This window comes from Salvelinus alpinus, chromosome 10 (assembly GCF_045679555.1).
Source record: "Salvelinus alpinus chromosome 10, SLU_Salpinus.1, whole genome shotgun sequence".
In the NCBI taxonomy this organism is placed as follows: domain Eukaryota; kingdom Metazoa; phylum Chordata; class Actinopteri; order Salmoniformes; family Salmonidae; genus Salvelinus; species Salvelinus alpinus.
The window spans coordinates 26,550,062-26,572,262 of record NC_092095.1 but is presented as its reverse complement, the minus strand read 5'-3'; the positions used below and the strand labels follow the sequence as shown (position 1 = coordinate 26,572,262).

At 46.1% G+C, this 22,201-nt stretch overlaps 1 protein-coding gene across 1 annotated transcript in view; it reads left to right on the top strand.

Annotated features, from left to right (window-relative positions):
• sspo (SCO-spondin) overlaps positions 1 to 22,102 on the top strand; it is a 76,738-nt gene extending 54,636 nt beyond the window's left edge. Inside the window, exons 84-111 of the mRNA XM_071331073.1 lie at positions 11 to 175; positions 611 to 823; positions 1,076 to 1,243; positions 1,714 to 1,848; positions 2,008 to 2,248; positions 2,350 to 2,502; positions 2,633 to 2,679; positions 2,917 to 3,087; positions 3,395 to 3,571; positions 3,921 to 4,076; positions 5,846 to 6,110; positions 7,860 to 7,906; positions 8,460 to 8,696; positions 8,844 to 9,005; positions 9,135 to 9,251; positions 9,481 to 9,619; positions 10,733 to 10,929; positions 11,209 to 11,379; positions 11,770 to 11,897; positions 12,117 to 12,259; positions 14,403 to 14,449; positions 14,839 to 15,003; positions 15,692 to 15,900; positions 16,987 to 17,082; positions 18,499 to 18,559; positions 18,935 to 19,065; positions 19,579 to 19,729; positions 21,822 to 22,102. Coding sequence (XP_071187174.1) covers positions 11 to 175; positions 611 to 823; positions 1,076 to 1,243; positions 1,714 to 1,848; positions 2,008 to 2,248; positions 2,350 to 2,502; positions 2,633 to 2,679; positions 2,917 to 3,087; positions 3,395 to 3,571; positions 3,921 to 4,076; positions 5,846 to 6,110; positions 7,860 to 7,906; positions 8,460 to 8,696; positions 8,844 to 9,005; positions 9,135 to 9,251; positions 9,481 to 9,619; positions 10,733 to 10,929; positions 11,209 to 11,379; positions 11,770 to 11,897; positions 12,117 to 12,259; positions 14,403 to 14,449; positions 14,839 to 15,003; positions 15,692 to 15,900; positions 16,987 to 17,082; positions 18,499 to 18,559; positions 18,935 to 19,065; positions 19,579 to 19,729; positions 21,822 to 21,844 — 4,115 coding nt within the window. The 3' untranslated portion in view covers positions 21,845 to 22,102. The remainder of the gene's footprint in view (positions 1 to 10; positions 176 to 610; positions 824 to 1,075; positions 1,244 to 1,713; positions 1,849 to 2,007; positions 2,249 to 2,349; positions 2,503 to 2,632; positions 2,680 to 2,916; positions 3,088 to 3,394; positions 3,572 to 3,920; positions 4,077 to 5,845; positions 6,111 to 7,859; positions 7,907 to 8,459; positions 8,697 to 8,843; positions 9,006 to 9,134; positions 9,252 to 9,480; positions 9,620 to 10,732; positions 10,930 to 11,208; positions 11,380 to 11,769; positions 11,898 to 12,116; positions 12,260 to 14,402; positions 14,450 to 14,838; positions 15,004 to 15,691; positions 15,901 to 16,986; positions 17,083 to 18,498; positions 18,560 to 18,934; positions 19,066 to 19,578; positions 19,730 to 21,821) is intronic.
• The last annotated feature ends 99 nt before the right edge of the window (positions 22,103 to 22,201 follow it).

Genomic DNA, 22,201 nt, shown 5'->3' with positions numbered 1-22,201 from the left:
CTCCCTGTAGATGAGGATGCAGGCTTCTCTCAGTGGTCGTCGTGGACCACCTGCTCTCGGTCGTGTAGCGATTCCCTGACCCCGGCCCTCAAGTCCCGTCAGAGGCGGTGTGTCAGACCCCCCTGCTCAGGGGACACCCGTCAGGAGAAGGCCTGCAACCTGCCCCAGTGTCCTGGTAATGTCCCCTTTCTTCCCCAACCCCATATCCTAATGTCCAGCTACTGTTCCCTTAGCTCTAATGCAGTAGTCCTATGTGTATTTTCTGTCGGGTTGATTGTGTCCTTTTTCAGTACAGTAGGGAAGTGAAAAATACAAACATTTTAAGCATGGATCAGTGGAGGCTGCTGACGGGTAGGACAGCTCATAATAATGGCTGCAAGGGAGCGAGTGTAATGTCACGTATTTAATACCATTCCACTGATAGCACTCCAGTCTTTACCATGAGCCCGTTCTCCCCAATTAAGGTGCCACCAACCTCCTGTGGCATGGATGTATAATGTAAATCAGGCTGCAGGCCTCAGTGCTCCTTCATGTCAGCAGTGTCCCTTATTTTGAAATACCACAGTCCTCACTATCATGTATGTCTGTCTTTTGCTGTGTGTGTTACCAGACGGCGGTGGGGTGTGTGTAGGGGACGACTGCGCCCAGAGGAACTGCACGTGGATGGAGTGGGGCGAGTGGGCGGCGTGCTCCCGCTCCTGCGGCGTGGGTCAGCAGCAGAGGTTACGCACCTTCCTGACCCCCGGGGTCAACGGTTCTTGGTGTGATGACATACTGGGGGGTAACCTGGAGAATCGCTTCTGTAACATAAAGGCCTGTCGAGGTTGGTGCACTGACACTGTAATAGACAGCTACTGTGCATGCTGTTTGCGTTCGGAATTTTGTACTGTCCACTAAATGCCATTCTAAACTAATTGAATCTGATAGGAATGTATGGAAATGAATCACTTCTTAATAGCCACTCATATATCTGAAAGCATTTGATAGCTAAGCACGGGGTGTAGGGCTGATTTTGTTCCCCAGAGTGGAGGCATAGTTAAAGGACTCTCTCTCTCTCTCTCTCTCTCTGTGTCAGTGGACGGAGGCTGGTCTCGCTGGAGCCCTTGGTCTCTCTGTGACAAGCGCTGTGGGGGCGGGCGCTCCATCCGAACCCGCTCTTGCTTCAGCCCCCCGCCCAAAAATGGCGGGCGCAAGTGTGAGGGAGAGAAGAACCAGGTGAAACCGTGCAACACCAAACCCTGTGGTAAGACCGATCTCTCTCTCTCTCTGCTCTATCTGCTCTCTCTGCTCTCTCTTTCTCTCTCTCTATCTGCTCTATCTGCTCTCTCTATCTCTGCTCTCTCTGCTCTCTCTCTCTCTCTTTCTCTGCTCTCTCTCCATCTCTCTGCTCTTTCTGCTCTATCTGCTCTCTCTATCTCTCTCTTTCTCTGCTCTCTCTCCATCTCTCTCTCCATCTCTCTCTCTGCTCTATCGGCTCTCTCTATCTCTCTCTCTCTGTCTCTGCTCTCTCTCTCTCTCTGCTCTCTCTCCATCTCTCTCCCGCTCTGCTCCATCTGATCTCTCTCTCTCTCTGCTCTCTCTCTGTTTGTATCTCTCTCTCACCTCAGTCACTGACAACAACAAAAAATATATCCCTTGGATAAAAAAAAAGATGGATGGAGAAGTGTTTTTAACCATACTTAACCATGCTGTACTATCATACATGTGTCCCAGATGAGAAGGGTTGCCCAGCGGGTCAGGAGGTTGTGCCCTGTGCCAACGAGTGTCCTCAGCGCTGCTCAGACCTCCAGCAGGGCATCCAGTGCCAGGGCAACACAGAGTGCCAGCCTGGGTGCCGCTGCCCAAAAGGCTAGTGACCGGTCACATTTTCACAGTCAACTATTCGTTTTGTCATGAATTGACATGAACTATTATACTGAGCTATATTAAGTACTGTACACAGATCAGATGTCTTCCATTGCATGTATAAATCTACTAATAACACTATAAATATGTGTGTTGTTCCAGGTCAGCTGCAGCAGGACGGGGTGTGTGTGCAGGTATGGCAGTGTGACTGTGTGGACTCTTTGGGTCAGAGCTGGGCTGCAGGCAGCTGGCACCAGGTGGACTGCAACAATTGCAGCTGCGCAGACGGACTGCTTTCCTGCACCAATCAGAGCTGCCGAGTGGCCAGCTGCACATGGAGCTCCTGGTCCAATTGGGCGTCCTGCAGCACTTCCTGTGGGCGGGGCCAGAGAACCCGCTTCAGGTGAGAAAAGAAGAAAAGAGACCATTACACAAACACACACACACAAATACACAGGATGTCAGATATTGATATTGTGTGTGTGTGTGTGTGTGTCCTATGAGATCGCTAATACCAGAGCGTGAAGGAGCGGTTTGCCAGTTTGAGGAGGTGCAGCACAAGTCATGTGACCCCGGGCCCTGCCCACCCCTCTGTGTCCATGACAACCAGGAGCTGACCGTGGGAGACACGTGGTTGCAGGGAGAATGTAAACAATGGTGAGGTCGTAGAACTAAAATATAGATGATGAAATAGCTCAGTGATATAGTGTTATAATGGCATTAGTGGTACAGTAGATTTTTGTACTGACTTTGAATTGTAACATTTTCCGTGTCTTTTCTCTCTCAGCACATGTACCCCAGAGGGAGACTATTGCCAAGATATTGACTGTCGAGGTGTGTTCATTATCTTCTTATACCTGCCTGCACATTTGATGAGTTTGATGTAATGCATTTGCGTCAATTTGTTCTTCTTTGATGGATTGCGAAATCTAATTTGATCATTCAAAAATACACATACAACCATATCACTGCAGAGAGAACGCCTCTCACTTATGATAAAAACAATGAATCGCGTTCCAAGTATTGTGATTGGCTGTGTATCCTGCCAATCACTCCTCTTCTGGTTGACAGTGGATGGTGGTTGGACGCCCTGGTCGGTGTGGTCGGACTGTCCGGTGACGTGTGGGCGGGGCACTCAAATTCGGAGCCGGGCCTGTATCAACCCTCCTCCCCGTAACAACGGGACAGACTGCAGCGGACCAGAGAGAGACGCCCAAGGCTGTCACACACCTCCCTGCCTCGGTAACACAGACTACTGTTGATCAATTACAAACCCAACCCTAACACTTTTCTTTCGGCCTTTAATGTAGATCTGACAGAATTGGACAAAGTACCATGTTGATTATACCATTCAGATTAATTCATAATGAATAACACTCACCTAGCTCAAGAAAAAACCTGCTCTGAACCAATGGGAGTGGTTTGCACTCGGCACGTATAGAAACTGTAATCTTACAGGTCTACAGGGACACACCTGTTTCTCTCCCATCCCTCTGTCCCTCTTCTTGTTTTCAACTGTTGTTATGAACCACACGTCTCCTGTTTCCAGATGACCTTTGCCCTTGGTCACCATGGTCCAGCTGCTCCCGCAGCTGCGGCGCGGGGGTGGTGTGGCGACGCAGGGTGTGTGTGTGTGAAGGGGAGGGGGAGGGCGCCTGCCCCTCTGAGGTAGAGGCGGAGAGGAACAGAGAGGAGACCCAGCTGTGCTATAAGAGACCCTGTCCAGGTAGCATGACCTCAATAATATCTCTGGCTGTATTCATGTCTGCTCTTAGACACCAAGCACATTCTATAATAGCATAGTAGAATGGACTGGATACTGCTGTATACTCTGTTCTGTCTGTCCAGACATTATCTGAAGTCTGTTAGCAGTTATTATTGTTATTATAATTAAACCAAAAACTTGATTAACGTCATCTGACCAGGAAAGACTGGTATCCAGGCTCTGCCACATAGTAAACAATTAGGACACACACCCAAAGAGTTTAATCGCAGCCTCTCTTGGCTAAAAAATAATTTTCCAGTAAGGCTATACTTTTCTCCATCTTTGACTTCTTCCCCGTGTGTTTGTCCAGAATGCCCCATGTCAGAGTGGACCGAGTGGTCCGCCTGCCACTGTGTGTCCCAGAGGCAGCAGCGTCACCGCGCACCGCTCTCACCAGCCACCAAGGGACAGCACTGTTCCCGTCTGGACACCCAGAGCAGAACCTGCACACTAGACCACTGTCATGGTGAGGCCACATAGTAATGCTATCAGTGGGTTTTCTCTGTCAAATCAAATGTTATTGGTCACATACACATGGTTAGCAGATGTTAATGCGAGTGTAGTGAAATTCTTGTGCTTCTAGTTCCGACAGTGCAGTAATATCTAACAAGTAATCTAACAATTCCCCAACAACTACTTAATACACACAAATCTAAGTGGCATAGGCAAGGTGAAAAAGATGGTATAAGGTACAGTATATACATATGAGATGAGTAATGTAAGATATGTTAACATTATTAAAGTGGCATTGTTTAAAGTGTTTAGTGATCAATTTATTAACGTGGAGTCTATATGTGGGCAGCAGCCTCTCTGAGATAGTGATTACTGTTTAGCAGTCTGATGGCCTTGAGATAGAAGCTGTTTTTCAGTCTTTCGGTCCCAGCTTTGATGCAGCTGTTCTGACCTCGCCTTCTGGATGGTGGCATGGGGGGAACAGGCAGTGGCTCGGGTGGTTTTTGTCCTTGATGATCTTTTTGTCCTTCATTGAACATTGAATGCTGTAGGTGTCTTGGAGGGAAGGTAGTTTGCCTCCGGTAATGCGTTGTGTAGACCACACCACCCTCTGGAGAGCTTTGCAGTTGAAGGCGGTGCAGTTGCCGTACCAGGCAGTGATACAGCCCAACAGGATGCTCTCGATTTTGCATCTGTAAAAGTTTGTCAGGGTTTTAGGTGACAAGACGAATTTCTTCAGCCTCCTGAGGTTTAAGAAGCGCTGTTGCGCCTTCTCCACCACGCTGTCTGTGTGGGTGGACCATTTCAGTTTGTCTGTGATGTGTATGCCGGGGAACTTAAAACTTTCCACATTCTCCACTACTGTACCTTTGATGTGGATAGGGGGGTGCTCCCTCTGCTGTTTCCTGAAGTCCACGATCATCTCCTTTGTTGTGTTGACATTGAGTGAGAGGTTGTTTTCCTGACACCACACTCTGAGTGCCTCACCTCCTCCCTGTAGGCTCTCATCGTTGTTGGAAATCAACCCCACTACTGTTGTCTCGTCTGCCACGCAGTCATGGATGAACAGGGAGTACAGGAGGGGGCTGAGCACACACCCTTGTGGGGCCCCAGTGTTGAGGATCAGCGAAGTGGAGATGTTGTTTCCACCCTTCACCATCTGGGGGTGGCCCATCAGAAAGTCCAGGACCCAATTGCACAGGGCGGGGTTGAGACCCAGGGCCTCCAGCTTAATGATGAGCTTGGAGGGTACTATGGTGTTAAATGCTGAGCTGTAGTCAATGAACAGCATTCTTACATAGGTATTCCTCTTGTCCAGATGGGATAGGGCAGTGTGCAGTGTGATGGCGATTGCATCGTCTGTGGACCTGTTGGGGCGGTATGCAAACTGAAGTGGGTCTAGGGTGGCAGGTGATCCTTGACTAGTCTCTCAAAGCACTTCATGATGACAGAAGTGAGTGCTACGGGGCGGTAGTCATTTAGTTCAGTTATCGTTGCCTTCTTGGGTACAGGAACAATGGTGGCCATCTTGAAGCATGTGGGGACAACAGTCTGGGATAGGGAGAGATTGAATATATCCGTAAACACACCAGCCAGCTGGTCTGCGCCTACTCTGAGGACGCGCATGCTCTGCGCGCATGCTCTGCGCGCGCGCGCGCGTGTGTGTGTGCGTGCGTGCGTGCGTGCGTGCGTGCGTGCGTGCGTGCGTGCGTGTGTGTGTGTGTGTGTGTGTGTGTGTGTGTGTGTGTGTGTGTGTGTGACATGAGATCTTCTCTCTTCCAGACTCTTGTGAGAAACCGTTCCAGTACTCTGAGTGTGGCTCACCCTGTGAGAAGCAGTGTGCACTGCAGGGGCAGAAGGCGCTGTGTGCGGGGATACAGGAGTGTACCCCTGGCTGCTACTGCCCTCAGGGCTTGCTGCAGCGGAATGGGACCTGTGTGCCCCCAGAGCAGTGTGGCTGTGTACACCTCCAACATCAGGCCTCAGGGAGACCTGTCTCTGTGATTGTGCCACAGGGGAACATGGTCACTATAGACTGCAGCACCTGGTAAGTGACTTAACTTTTTTAACAAGTGAAGGAGAATCTATACAAAGTTTCAATATGGTAGCCATAGTATCAGAATAGACACAGATAATAAAACAAAGGCCAAGAGAGAGGAACACTAAGATAGACCATTAACTTCTCACGAGTCACCAACCCTGATCCGGTAGCACCCCCCCCCCCCCCCCCCCACTGAGTAGCATAGCTAGCATAGCGTCACAAGTAACTTGTAGCATCTAAATATCATTAAATCACAAGTCCAAGACACCAGATGAAAGATACAGGTCTTGTGAATAAAGCCACCATTTCAGATTTTTAAAATGTTTTACAGGCAAGACACAATATGTAAATCTATTAGCTAACCACGTTAGCAAAGGACACGATTTTTTTACTCCCAACAGTTTTTTCCTGCGTCAGTAGCTATCACTAATTCGACTAAATAAAAATATATATAGCCACTAACCAAGAAACAACTTCATAAGATGACAGTCTGATAACATATTTATGGTATAGCATAGTTTTTTTTGGGAAAAATGTGCATTTTTCAGGTATAAATCACAGTTCTACATTGCAGCTGCAATCTGAAATAGTGCTGACCCAGCCAGAACAATTACAGAGACCAACGTCATATAACGAATTACTCATCTTAAAACATTTCAGAAAAATACACAGCGTACAGATATTGAAAGCCCAACATCTGGTGAATCCAAACAATATTTCAGATTTATTAAATGTTTTATAACGAAAACAAAATGTAGCGCTAAATTAGCATAGCTATACCAGGCAGATTCGGCTAGGCGCCCACGGCCAGTTCACATGCACAACAGATATGATATAACATCGTAAATTGGGTCTTACTATGGCTGATCTTTCATCAGAATGTTGATCAAAGTGTCCTTTGTCAAGATGAGTCGTTGGTTCCGTTCAGAATTGTTCCTTTCCCACTCCATTTAGCACAGGTACTGGTCGAGTGGCACGGATCTCTCAAACGTAAATAAAATCAGACAACGGAACACCACAAAACTCCCGAAAAAATTCAAATAATCTGATTAAACTATATTGAAAAAACATACATTACGATGATATGGTCACATGTATCAAACAAAATTCGACACGGAGATAGTTTTCATCCATAACGCCAGCAAAACAGTACACAATCGCAGCTCCAACTCGTGCGAATCAGAAAACCGGAAGTTGTCGGTCACGCCAAAGAAATAGGTCTTATTTCACGTCAGTACCAGATAAACAAAGAATTTCTCCTCTGACGTCCTCTTGAAACCCAGAGGAAGGCGAATGAAGTGTGTTTCTGGTCATAGGGGTCATGACCATATATAGGCAGAGCGTTGAAGCGAGCATAGACTTCTTGCATTCTACTTCTTGGTCAGGGAAAGTGCTGTCAAATGACTTGTGTATCACTCAGAGACAGAATTGAAACGGTTTTAGAAACTAGAGATTGTTTTCTTTCCAATGGTATTATTTATATGCATATAGTAAGAGCAATAATTGAATAAGAGGCAGTTTAATCTGTAGAGCAAATTATGCTAATGGGAAAATAGCACCCCCTGTATTCTCAAGAAGTTAAATAGATGTGTATTTTTAAAGCTACATTTGCTCCCTGGGGCCACCGTAGATAGACCCATACACAGAATAATAAGATATAGTCTATATATAGTTAAATAGTCTGCATAGTACAATTAGATGGTTTTAGAGGTAAATGTATTATGACTCTCTGTGTCTTGTCTTATTCCCTCCCAGCCTCTGTCATAATGGGACGTTGCAGTGTGACATGCGAGAGTGTGAAGGTAAGACCTACTGTTGTTCAGGGATCATCAACTAGATTTAGCCGCGGGGTGATTTTTTCCTGGGTGGACGGTCATGGTACCGGAACATAATTACAAATCATTTGTAGACTGCAAATTGACCACAAGATGTCCAAACAGATATAACATTTGACTAAAACATAACAATTTTGACCCTTACTTATATTTGTATACAGTCCCGTCTCTCTATTATGCTTCGGAACCAATTTCCAAAATTAAAATCACTTAAATCATTTACATTTTTAGCTCAGAAAACTTGGGGGGGTCAATTAAAACCACTTACTGGCCAAATTCGGGCCGTGAGCCGCCATTTGGGGAACCCTGCTGTAGTACATTCATTTCCTGGGTTTAGAGATAGTACTTTTTATGCATCTTAGAACAGTTTGAGTTTGACATAAGTTGACTTTAGACCAACACTAAGCTTCATCCCTCTCCTACATCTCTCTACCTTACTCTTCCCCTCCCACCCCTCTCTATTTGTGTACCCCTCTAAACCTCCCCCCTCTTTCCTACCCTCCCTCCCTCCCTCCTTCAGTCATTCTCAGTGAGTGGTCAGAGTGGACCCCCTGCTCTCCGTGTGTGCCCGCCTCCTCCCTGCAGTCCTCCTCCTCTCCCCAGGGTGGCGCTGCAGCCCTGGTGTCTGTCCAGCGGCGCTACCGAGCTTGTCTGGACCTGGACTCAGGCCAGCCAGTCTCAGGGGAGGAAGAGGGGGCACAGTGTACCGGGGAGCTGGAGGAGGAGAGGCTCTGCCCAGACCCCAATGCATGCAGAGGTGGGTGGTACTGTACACTAAGAATACGCTACACCCATCAGTACTAAACAACTGGCATGACTCTTGATGCTCTGCAGTATGATGATGATGACGATGAAGACAATGATGCTGATTACGATGTTCATGCTGATGTCATTTCCTGCCCAGACCTGTGCCAGTGGAGTGTGTGGAGTGTGTGGAGTGTGTGTCAGGAGCCGTGCAGTGGTGGGGTCAGACAGCGCCACAGACAGCCCCAGGCCTCCCCTCCAGGACCCCAGTGTCAAAAACAGCAGACCCAGACCAAAAGCTGCAACACTGGCCTCTGTCCAGGTACCCTTTAACCCTTTACTGGACATTTTAACTGGTTAACAATGTTCCTATACTGTATGTGCCTACAACTTCTTATAATGTGGTCTCCAAGGAGACAGCATTGATTGACTCCTTTCTTGTGTGATCTAGGCGAGCGCTGTGAGGACAGGGGGCGGGTCTACCAGGCGTCTTGTGCCAATCAGTGTCCCCGGAGCTGCACTGACCTCTGGGAGCATGTGCAGTGTCTGCAGGGAGTCTGTCACCCAGGTACTGGGCCTATGACCTCATGTCACTGTGTCCCTTATATCAGTGTGACATACTGACTTTCAGTGTGCTAGCCTTACAAGAAGAGGATATCCATCTGAACCTTTTGTCCCCCCCTCTTTCTTTCTCCCTTTTTATTTTCCCGGTTGTTCTCTCTCTCTCTCTCTCTCTCTCTCTCTCTCTCTCTCTCTCTCTCTCTCTCCCTCCCTCTCTCCCTCTCTCTCTCTCCCAGGGTGTCGGTGCGCAGAGGGCTGGCTGCTGCAGGACGGGGGCTGTGTTGAGGTGTCGGAGTGTCGCTGTGGGGTTCCCATGGGCAACGGCACCTTGGAGATCAGCCCTGCTGAGAACGTCACACTGGACTGCAACACCTGGTTAGGAACCTGTAGGAGCCTCATATCCACACGGCCTCAAAATGTTTTTTTTTTTGTACATATCTCCCACTGATATCAAAGGAAGTTGTATGTGTGAGTTTGAATTCGGCCATCTATCATTACTATCACATACAAATTATTGCATAGGAATTACCAAATGAGTACGGTTTAGTGCTAGATTTCACCACAGTCATAATCAGAAGAGGATTATCTGACATGACTGATGAAGAACGGTAAAGTGACCTGTTGCATCTTGTATGGCCTATTTCGTGGAGGCATCCTCACAGGGAAAAACACCTATTGTTTTAGTCTACCTTAATAGTGGGGAGACAGGTAGCCTAGTGGTTCGAGTGATGGACTAGTAACCGAAAGGTTGCAAGATCGAATCGCCGAGCTGACTAGGTAAAAATCTGTCGTTCAGCACCTGAACAAGGCAGGTAACCCACTGTTTCTAGGCAGTTGTTGAAAATAAGAATTTGTTCTTAACTGACTTGCCTAGTAAAATATTAAAAATAGTCTATTGACGCACAGGTGCATCAATCTAAATATCCCCATCAAAATCCGTCATTTTAAGCTAGAGATATCTCGTTTTTTTTTGCATGGGCTGCGTCTCAATCCACCGCATCTGTGGTGGAAAGTGGCAGAGCTACATCGTGATTGTCAGACTATGAGACATCCTGATAATTGTTCTTCTCACGAAAACGGCTCTAGCGTCCGAACGGTTTGGCCTAATATGACCACTCTGTGGAAAGATGAGACTCTCACAAACACACATCTGTTCTCTGTTTTGCTTTACGACCCCCACAAGGGTCACGGGACTCATCTGAAGGTAACCCGGTACCAGTTCAAAAAATATATGGAAGTATGGAGGTAGTTTTGTGCCAACAAAACAAAAGAGGTTAAATCTGTGTCCAAAAGACTAAAATATTTCCTGAGCTTTCTTATATCTCATTTATAGACACTTCAAAATCAAATAGCTAAATGATCCATGGTGTGAACATTTTAAAACAGTTCCATATGTTAGCTTAGTAGAACCCCTCCCCTCAAAAGGCTTAGACTTTTAGAGGTTAATTAACAATCTATCCCTCTCTACTCTGTCCCTGTGTGCTCCAGTGTGTGTGAGAATGGCACCCTGGTGTGCACCGACCTGCTGTGTCCCATCTACGGCCCCTGGGGACAGTGGAGCGCCTGCTCAGAGTCCTGTGGGACGGGACAGAGGATGAGGATACGTCCCTGCAATGACACAGAAGGAGGGCCACCCTGTGCTGAGACGGTCCACACTGAAACATGTGTGCTGCCCCCTTGTCCAGGTCAGTGACATACAACACATGATACCAAATAATATGGTTGGTCCCACACAGATGACATCAACATTTAAACAAGTTGGAGTTTATCTGTTTGTTAGTTGAAGAAATGATAATTCTCTCTCTCTCTCTCTCTCTCTCTCTCTCTCTCTCTCTCTCTCTCTCTCTCTCTCTCTCTCTCTCTCTCTCTCTCTCTCTCTCTCTCTCTCTCTCTCTCTCTCTCTCTCTCTCTCTCTCTCTCTCTCTCTCTCTCTCACTTTCCCTCTCTCTCTCCCTCCTTTCCAGCTGGGTGTGTGTTGAGTGAGTGGTCGTCTTGGAGTGAGTGCAGTGCCTCGTGTGGTGGAGGGGTGTCAGTGCGTATCAAGACCGTCTTACAGGAGCCCCAGCCTGGGGGACAGGAGTGTCCTACTCCCTTAGAACAACACACTGCCTGTCAAACCAACAGCTGTCTACCAGGTAACACACACGACACCAGGTAACACACACAACACCAGGTAACACACAGGACACCAGGTAACACACACGACACAAGGTAACACACACGACACCAGGTAACACACACGACACCAGGTAAAACAGACGACACCAGGTAACACACACGACACCAGGTAAAACACACGACACCAGGTAACACACACGACACCAGGTAAAACACACGGCACCAGGTAACACAAAAACTTGAAGTTGAGCATGCTTTTATTTTAGAACTATACAGGTGGAAAGTAGAGACATATATCATCATACATACTTGGTACGCTTAATAACTTACTATTGACATATTGAAGCACACTTGTACTGAAGCGTACTGGTCCTATGTATTGACATGAAACTTGTGTCCCTGTGCAGAGTGTCCATCCAGCCAGGTGTTCAGCCAGTGTGCTGGCTCCTGCCCCTACAGCTGTGAGGACCTCTGGCCAGAGAACCAGTGTGTATCTGGACCCTGCATCCCTGGATGCACCTGTCCCCCAGGCATGGTCAGTACGCTCAGGCATGGTCAGTACGCTCAGGCATGGTCAGTACGCTCAGGCATGGTCAGACGGTGACAGGCTGCTTATTACTGAGTAACGCACATTTCCATACAATGAGAAAAGATGTTATGTAGTTACCAGGTCAAAAGATGACTGTAATGGACACTAATCTAATCTAACCACCACTCGTCATCTATGTGTCATCTGATCGTCTTCCTTGAGCAGGTGCTGTACAACGGATCATGTGTCCCTCATGATGCGTGTCCCTGTTCTCCGCACTCCCTCCCGGGGACCCTGAACATGACCCTGGATGACCACGAAGGAGAGGTGGCCTCTGGGACGGTCTTACAACACCAGTGCAACACATGGTAATCAACACCTCCATCAGTAGACATTTTTACACAGTTACTTACTCAAGCTTGTAGTATATCTTCAAAATGGTTGTAAAGATATGCAATCCAATTCCATGATTGGTAGATTTGATTGGGGATATGTAGCTAGCCTATTACATGTGTTAAGAAGTCATAGCGGTTGATTGACAGATATACAGTTGAAGTCGAAAGTTTACATACACCTTAGTCAATTACATTTAAACTCAGTTTTTCACAATTCCTGACATTTAAGCCCAGTAAAAATTCCCTGTCTTAGGTCAGTTAGGATCGCCACTTTATTTTAAGAATGTGAAATGTCAGAATAATAGTAGAGAGATTGATTTATTTCAGCTTTTATTTCTTTCATCACATTCCCAGTGGGGCAGAAGTGTACATACACTCAATTAGTATTTGGTAGCATTGCCTTTAAATTGTTTAACTTGGATCAAACGTTTTGGGTAGCCTTCCACAAGCTTCCCACAATAAGTTGGGTGAATTTTGTCCCATTCCTCCTGACAGAGCTGGTGTAACTGAGTCAGGTTTTTAGGCCTCCTTGCACACACACGCTTTTTCAGATCTGCCCACAAATGTTCTATAGAATTGAGGTCAGGGCTTTGTGATGGCCACTCCAATACCGTGACTTTGTTGTCCTTAAGCCATTTTGCCACAACTTTGGAAGTATGCTTGGGGTCATTGTCCATTTGGAAGACCCATTTGCGACCAAGCTTTAACTTCCTGACTGATGTCTTGAGATGTTGCTTCAATATATCCACATAATTTCCCTGCCTCATGATGCCATCTATTTTGAGAAGTGCACCAGTCCCTCCTGCAGCAAAGCACCCCCACAACATGATGCTGCCACCCCGGTGCTTCACGATTGGGATGGTGTTCTTCGGCTTGCAAGCCTCCCCCTTTTTCCTCCAAACATAACGATGGTCATTATGGCCAAACAGTTCTGTTCTTGTTTCATCAGACCAGAGGACATTTCTCCAAAAAGTACGATATTTGTCCCCATGTGCAGCTGCAAACCGTAGTCTGGCTTTTTTATGGCGGTTTTGGAGCAGTGGCTTCTTTCTTGCTGAGCGGCCTATCAGGTTATGTTGATATAGGACTCGTTTTACTGTGAATATAGATAATTGTGTACCTGTTTCCTCCAGCATCTTCACAAGGTCCTTTGCTGTTGTTCTTGGATTGATTTGCACTTTTCGCACCAAAGTACGTTCATTTCTAGGAGACAGAACGCGTCTCCTTCCTGAGCGGTATGACGGCTGCGTGGTCCCATGGTGTTTATGCTTGCGTACTATTGTTTGTACAGATGAACGTGGTACCTTCAGGCATTTGGAAATGGCTCCCAAGGATGAACCAGACTTGTGGAGGTCTACAACTTTTTTCTGAGGTCTTGGCTGATTTCTTTTGATTTTCCCATGATGTCAAGCAAAGAGTCACTGAGTTTGAAGGCCTTGAAATACATCCACATGTACATCTCCAATTGACTCAAATGTTTTCAATTAGCCTAATAGAAGCTTCTAAAGCCATTACATAATTTTCTGGAATTTTCCAAGCTGTTTAATGGCACAGTTAACTTAGTGTATGTAAACTTTTGACCCACTGGAATTGTGATACAGTGAATTATAAATGAAATAATTTTTTTGTAAACAATTGTTGGAAAAATTACTTGTGTCATGCACAAAGTAGATTTCTTAACCGACTTGCCAAAACTATAGTTTGTTGACAAGACATTTGTGGAGTGGTTGAAAAACGAGTTTTAATGACTCCAACCTTAGTGTATGTAAACTTCTGACATCAACTGTACAGTACCTAGACCTGAAATACTGTACAGTATTACACATCTTTGGAATGTAACTGATCGTCTCGGCACCCAAAACCAGATCTTGCGTGCTGGCCAGCTACATTTATGTACAGTATTTATGTCTGTCACATGAGACTATGTAATGGAGAGACTGTCAGATTCAGACGTGAGGTAAGTCATTTCATCTTTCAGCCCAGGGTTTTGATACACAGCTAATAGACTGAGGGACTGAGAGGCATGATTGTTTGATTAACTGCCTCTTTGAGTTTCTCATCTTTGGATGCTAATGTGTCAGGTATTTATCAATCCTTTTCTCCCTCTCTTCCTAAGTGTTTGTCAAGGAGGAGTATTCAATTGTACCGAGGACCCATGCAATGGTGAGTATAGCTCTTCGACCATGTTTTAGTAGCTGTGTACAGTGTTGACCTGATACAGAAGCCAGTGCGTGTAGGGAAACTAGAAATCTGCTCTGCCAGCAAGTGCCAGCATGTGGCATATGATAACACTGTAGTCTCCCACCGTAACAAAACTATCAAATTAAATGATATGTCCTCTACTAGACTATCAACTACCGACCATCACCAAAGGATTTCAGTGCCCGAATCCCTCTGTGAAATGACCCGCTTTTATAATGGACAGTATGCGTCATACCAAACATATCTCTCCCTCCTCTTGCTTTCTTTCTCTCACACTTTCTCTTCCTCTATGCATCTCTCCGCCTCCATCACTCCTTCACATCCTTCTCTTCTTCCATGCATGTCTCCAGTGGACTGTGAGTGGGGTAGTTGGTCAGAGTGGAGTCAGTGCTCAGTGAGCTGTGGTGCTGGCCAGCGGAGCTCCAGACGGACCGTCTTCCAGCCTCAGCAATACGAGGGGGCAGAGTGTGAGGGCCCGGCCCAGCGTACGGCACTATGCAGGGCCCCTGATTGTGGTGAGTGTCTGAGGTCTAGTATGTAGGCCCTAAGTGAGGGACTGGGGCTGCATTTCATTCTAGGGCAGTGTGTTCCATCCCAGTCCTCTGGGACACCTATTCGTTGCACATAAAGGTAACTGCCAAAATAAAGGAAACCCCAACATAAAGTGTCTTAATAGGGGGTTGAGCCACCACGAGCCGCCAGAACAGCTTCAGTGAGCCATGGCATAGATTCTTCAAGTTTCTGGAACTCTCCCATAAGTGTTCAATTGGGTTGAGATCTAGTGACTGAGACACACACAAACACACACCCTTTAAACCCCCTATTCTCCTCTCAGACACCTCTTTCAAAGTCACTGAGATCTCTTCTGCTAGCCATGGTAGCCAGAATAATGGGCAACTGGGCATTTTTATACATGACCCTAAGCATGACGGCATGTTCATTTATTAACTCAGGAACCACACCTGTGTGGAAGCTGCTTTCAATATATACTGTACATTGTATCCCTCATTTACTGAAGTCTTTTCTTTATTTTGGCAGTTACATGCATTTGTTCTAATGCAGCACAAACACCACTTGATGTTAAGTTGATTTGTTGAATCAGGTGAGTTGGAGCTATAATTAAACATTGTCACTGTCTCCCCCTCTCCTATTTCTTGTTCTTCCTACAACTCTCACTACTTCCCCCTGCCCCTCCCCCTGTAGCCTGTCCCGATGGAGAGAGGTGGAGGAAGAGTGTATCGGAGGCTCTGTCTGTGTGTGAGAGGAGCTGTGCAGAGATCTACCTGACCTCGCCACTCAACTGCAGCGCCACCGAGGGGTGTGTGTGTAAGGAGGGGCTCTACCGAAACGCAGAGGGCCTGTGTGTGATCCCCGCACTCTGCCAGTGTGAGGACCAGGGGATGCTGAGAGAGGTACACACACACACAAACGAACAAACTAGTATGTTTATGTACACTTACATACACCCACAAAGTTACATCAACGAGTACAATTATATGCACCTATGCACATAAACAGACACACACACCAGACACACACACACACCAGAAACACAAACACACACCAGACAGGCACACACACACCAGACACACACAACTTAAGGGCCCAACATAAACTCCTCTCCCTCCTGCACTGCAGATTGTACCTCATTGTTTTTCCTCCATTGGACTCTCACTCCCATCCTTCCATTCCATGTCTGTTTACCTGCACTCCATTCAATGCCTTTGTGTGTTCATACATAAAGGAGGGCTAGTAACGATGATGGATTGTGTGAGTGTGTGTGTGTGTGTGTGTGTGTGTGTGTGTGTGTGTGTGTGTGTGTGTGTGTGTGTGTGTGTGTGTGTGTGTGTGTGTGTGTGTGTGTGTGTGTGTGTGTGTGTGTGTGTGTGTGTGTGTGTGTGTGTGTGTGTGTGTGTGTGTGTGTTCACACACAAAGGAGGGAGGAGTAACGATGATGGACATGCCCCCTGGGCCACATTAAAGTACAATGGCCCACTATCAATAACGCAGGGAACTGTTGAAAGCTATTATAGTGCTACAGAAATTAACTGCACCACCTCTTTAAAGACACATAATAGGAATATTTAATGAGAATATATTATAGGAAGGATTAATCATGTGATGACAGGGGGTCGGTTTCTCCTCTTTCTCTTTAGTTGTCGTGAATAATGTCCATGAAGATCTTGTAGAACTCTAGAAGTGTCTTCTCTTGTCCTTATAGTCCCATAAACTCTCTGGCACCCTATTCCCTATGTAGTGCAGTACCCCATATGGCTCTGGTATAAAGTAGTGCACTATATAGAGAATAGGGTGCCATTTGGGATGGATAATAGACCTCAGGTTTCTCTGCTACAGTACAGTAGGCCTGGGTTATAATCAGCCACCTCAATCATTAGTGGCAATAGCACTGTAATAGCCTCTGAAAATGCAATATATTTATTGTCGGTGTGTGTGTGTGTGTGTGTGTGTGTGTGTGTGTGTGTGTGTGTGTCTCACAGGCTAGCTCTGAATGGGAGGAGGGCTGCTTGGTGTGCCGCTGTGTGAACGGGCAGAAGCGGTGCCAATCAGGATGCCCACTGCTGCAGTGTGAAGAGGTGAGAGATAAGAAACAGCACTTTCACGGACATCTCAGTTATTCTTACAGCTGGAGAAATTCCCATAAAACACCAAAAGGTTTGTAGGGTTGTGTGAGTTACAGCCCAGCGCTAAATCAATATGAAAGTACTTAAACAAAATAGTCAGTCTTTTTCCCTTTCTCAGTTGACTGTTCTCACGCCCTTTAAGTACCTGGGTTCTTCACCTCCAGATTAAGAGGCTATCGCTAGTTGGTTATCAATAGATACCTCTCCTTGAAATAACTGGTTTCACCCTCCATTTTGCCCCCTCCATTTTTTTAAGTAGCTACAAAAATAACACTTACCTCCCCTTTGTTTTCATATTTTTGTTGGAGTTTTTCTTATTATTTTTGTGCAAGAAAAAACATAACATGCCACCTGGTGGCAGACAAGGCACATAACATCCATGAACAACAAATTCAAACAATAAAAGACGAAACAATACAAACAAACAATTCACAAAAGCACAAAGGGCAATAATAGTGGTATAGTTAGTTTGCCTCCTTTACGACACCGGCAAAGTTGTGATGTGAGCTTGGGCAAGGAAAATTAAACAAAATGGGTACATCTATCGGACCTGTATCTACCCTTTACAAGAAAACCACCCAAAAGCTATCTTTTGGTATTACTTTCATTAGTCCATGGTTGATATACTGTAGTCCCTAAGTGTTTTTCATGTCAGCGATCAAGTTTTCAAGATACTGTATATAACTTTCAAAATACAGAAATACAACTGGTATGATGCATTTTGCATCATATGATGCAAAACGCAGCATCAAATGATGCAAAAGGCATCATACCAGCTGTATTTATGTATTTTGAAAGTTATATATCTTCAATACTCGCTGACATATAAAACATTTTCGGACTATATCAATGGACTAATGAAACAAATACCAAAAGATTTTGGGTGGAGTTTTCCTTTAAATAACTGGGGATCACACTTACATCCAGTTTAAATAACCAAGGCTCCCACTTACCTCCCCTTTAAGTGGCTGAGCTCAACTTCAGCCTCCCTGGGGCCGGGGCAGGCCTGGAGCAGTGCATTGTGGAGGGGTGTGGTGATGCACTTGCTCCTGTCAGCAGACCTCTCCTGGAAGATGATGATTTATTCCTGGAACAGCTTTATTCTATTCTCAGAGCGAGACATGATGGCGACTCAATTAGTAAGCTAAGATAGTGACAAGTCTTTTCTCCTTTTCCTACCCTCTTGTCTGCCCTTGACCTGATCCTCCCTCTCCTCTCCTCCCATCCCCATTCGTCCACTCCTTTCCTCCCATCCATTCTCTTCTCTTCTCCTCCCCTCTCCTCCCATCCATTCTCTTCTCTTCTCCTCCCCTCTCCTCCCATCCATTCTCCCCTCTCCTCTCCTCCTCTCCTTTCCTCTTATATCAGGGGGAAGTGAAAGTGGAGGAACCAGGCAGCTGCTGCCCAGTTTGCAGGAAGGAGTTCCCTGGTAAGAGTTCGACATAAACAATGCTTAGTCCTTCTCTTCCTGTATTTCTAAAAATATTTTGTGTGAAACAAAGTGCTTTAGGTCCTAAATTGTCCACAAGGCATGTACAATAAGACAGCATTTATCTATTTCAATGTTGTATAATGGCACAGTTGGTGAGGGGGCATTGAAAGTCAATGTGCCTTTGGAGCTCTCTCTCTCTCTCTCTCTCTAGAGCTCGCTCTCTCATTCATTAACTCAACACAAAACCCTCTTTTATTTTCTCAACTCCCCATGCTGCCCCCATCATTATCCTCTTCCTCCGCCGCTCCTCTTAATCTCCCTCTCTCCCTTTATCTCTCTGCCCTGTCCTATTTCCTTCTCTCATCTTACCAGTGGAGCCCGTGGCGGAGTGTCGCCGTTACACGGAGGTCAGGAACATCACTAAGGGAGACTGTCGTCTTGACAACGTGGAAGTCAGCTACTGTAGAGGGCGCTGTTTGTCCAAAATTGACGTCATTTTGGAGGTTTGCTGATGTTGCTGGCTTTCACCCACTCTTGTGCACTGGGCTGGGATGCAGTGTTGCAGACAGAAATGTAATATGTAGAGTGGACCTGATTCCCTATCCTGTAAAACAGAGAAAGCCATGTCTATTCTATACAATACATTTCTATGGGAATTTTGTGTAATGTTGCAATAGGCCCCATTTGTGTGTTCTTTTCACCAGTTGAGGTATTGGCACTTCATCCAGAACAGAGAGATCCTAGACCAATCAGCCCAGTGATTTTTGTTTTCCTCTTAAACTCCCGTGGTAGAAAAATAATCTAATGGCATCACTGTGAAAATGTGAGCAAGTAAAAACAAACATGATCTCAGCTAAATGTTTCACTACCTTCCGTTACCATGGTAGCTAAAATAGCTGGTGATTGGTGTCAGTTTCAGACTCGAACTCACACCTCTCTCACGCACGCGCACCCTTCCTTTCTCTACCTCTCCGTCCCTCCCTTTCTCCTCCTTCTTCCCTCCTTCCCTCTCTCAGGAGCCTTACCTCCAGTCGCTGTGTGACTGCTGCAGCTACCGGTTGGACCCTGAGAGCCCCGTGCGCTTCCTTAGCCTCCTGTGTGACAGTGGGGAGAGTGAGCCCGTCGTCCTGCCTGTCATACACAGCTGCGAGTGCACCAGCTGCCAAGGTGGGTAGAGTACACTCTGACGCAAACATTGACCCCTGCTTATCACCTCATCAGTAGCCTCTTTAAACCTCCCCCACACCGACAGACAAACGCATAGCCTACAGTACATGACCAGACACTCACATACACACAAGCTGATGTGCACACACAAATGAACATACATGTGCAAACAAACACACACACACACACACACACACACACACACACACACACACACACACACACACACACACACACACACACACACACACACACACACACACACACACACACACACACACACACACACACACACACACACACACACACACACACACACACACACACACACACACACACTCTCTCCCACCCACCCACTTCCTGCCAGCGCCCATGCTGTTAGTCATGCTGTCTATCAGTCCATCACGGCCGACCGTCATGGCCACTCTCTCTGTCACTCACACCCAGTTGCAGTCCCACTGTCCCTCGCTGTCTCTTCCGCTCTTTGTCATTCTCCGTTAATGCACTTTAAACACCATGATGGCTGCACCCCCCCCGCTGAACGTATGTTTACGTTTCCCAACATGCATTATTCAATCCGGACCCCACTTAGAACAACCAAATATTGTAGTCATCCATAATAAACATGTCTGATTGCATTAGCTAATTTGATATTTATATCACAAGGCAATTTACAGCGCTCAGATTCTTCAATAATATAGCTGGGATGGCATTGCCTGCTGACAGATTTTTTATTGGGCAATTCCATGTTTAACATGTGTAATAAAATAATGTATGTAATACATTCTCAGTGAACACTACATTTTACCCTACCCCCTTTTCTCCCCAATTTCATGATATCCAATTGGTAGTTACAGTCTTGTTCCATCGCTGCAACTCCCGTACGGACTCGGGAGAGGCGGAGGTCGAGAGCCGTGCGTCCTCCGAAACCCGACCCTGCCAAGCCGCAATGCTTCTTGACACACTGCTCGCTGAACCCGGAAGCCAGCCGCACTAATGTGTCGGAGGAAACACTGTGTCAGCGTGCATGCGCCAGGCCCGCCATAGTCGCTAGAGTGTGATGGGACAAGGATCTCCCGGCCGGCCAAACCGTCCCCTAACCTGGACGATGCTGTGCCAATTGTGCGTCGCCTCATGGCCGGCTGCGACACAACCCGGGATCGAACCCGGATCTGTAGTGAAGCCTGCATCGCGCGCATGTTTATTTTCTCCTCCCACACCAGACGTAATCAGGACACGTAGGTTGAAATATCAAAATGAACTCTGAACCAATTATATTGATTTGGGGACAGATCGAAAAGCATTAAGCATTTATGGCAATTTAGCCAGCTAGCTTGCTGTTGCTAGCTAATTTGTCCTGGGATATGAACATTGAGCTGTTATTTTACCTGAAATGCACAAGGTCCTCTAGTCCAACAATTAATCCACAGATAAAAGGGTAAACCGAGTTTGTTTCTAGTAATCTCTCCTGCTTCAGGCTTCTTCTTCTTCTTTGGACTTTATATGGCGATTGACAACACACTATAAGGTGCATTACCACCACCAACTGTACTGGAGTGTGGACCTCAGTCCATCTTTAAATCACCCACGTGGGTATATGCTCCTAAAAACCAATGAGGAGATGGGAGAGGCGGGACTTGCAGCGCGTGAAGCTTCACAGATAGAACCAAGTTCTATTTTAGCACCTGGCTACGCAGACGCTCGTTGACGCGCGCGTGCAGTGTGTGGGCAATGATAGAATAACATGTATGTGTCCATTTATTTTGCAAAACACTCGCGCACGCGACTCGGGCGGTGTGGTCAGCATGTGAGACCGCTGCGCCACTCGGGAGGCATGAAGACTACATTTAAGGAAAATCACAGCTGCCAATCTGTGTTACTCTTGATATCAATCAAATGTATTTATTTATAAAGCCCTTTTTACATCAGCCGATGACACAAAATGCTATACAGAAACCCAGCCTAAAACACCAAACAGCAAGCAATGCAGATGTAGAAACACGATATATGATAATTTGGCATTGTTATTACAAAGCAATTATCTTCAATACCTCTTATTTCATGGGTGTGTTTGCATTCTTTTCATACACAGGGGGAGATCTGTCCAGACGCTGAGTGTGTGTGTATAGGCCTAGTGTGTGTGTATGCAGAGGGACAGACAGACAGACGGGTGGACAGACCAGGTGTCCTGATTTCCTGTGGTCCATAGTCATTATATGACTGGATCAACTATCATAGAGTGCCTTCTGAAACTCTCAAATCCTTTACACTGTATCAACAATCATAGAGTGCCTTCTGAAACTCTCAGATCCTTTACACTGTACAGTGTTTTGCTACTTTTCTAATAAATCACTAGTGGATTTTATGAAAACATTTTCTGTTTCAATGTATTATTCTGTAAAATATATATACATATTTAAAGATTATGTAATATTATGTTTGCTGCTGAATGTGACATCTATACCAGTAGAT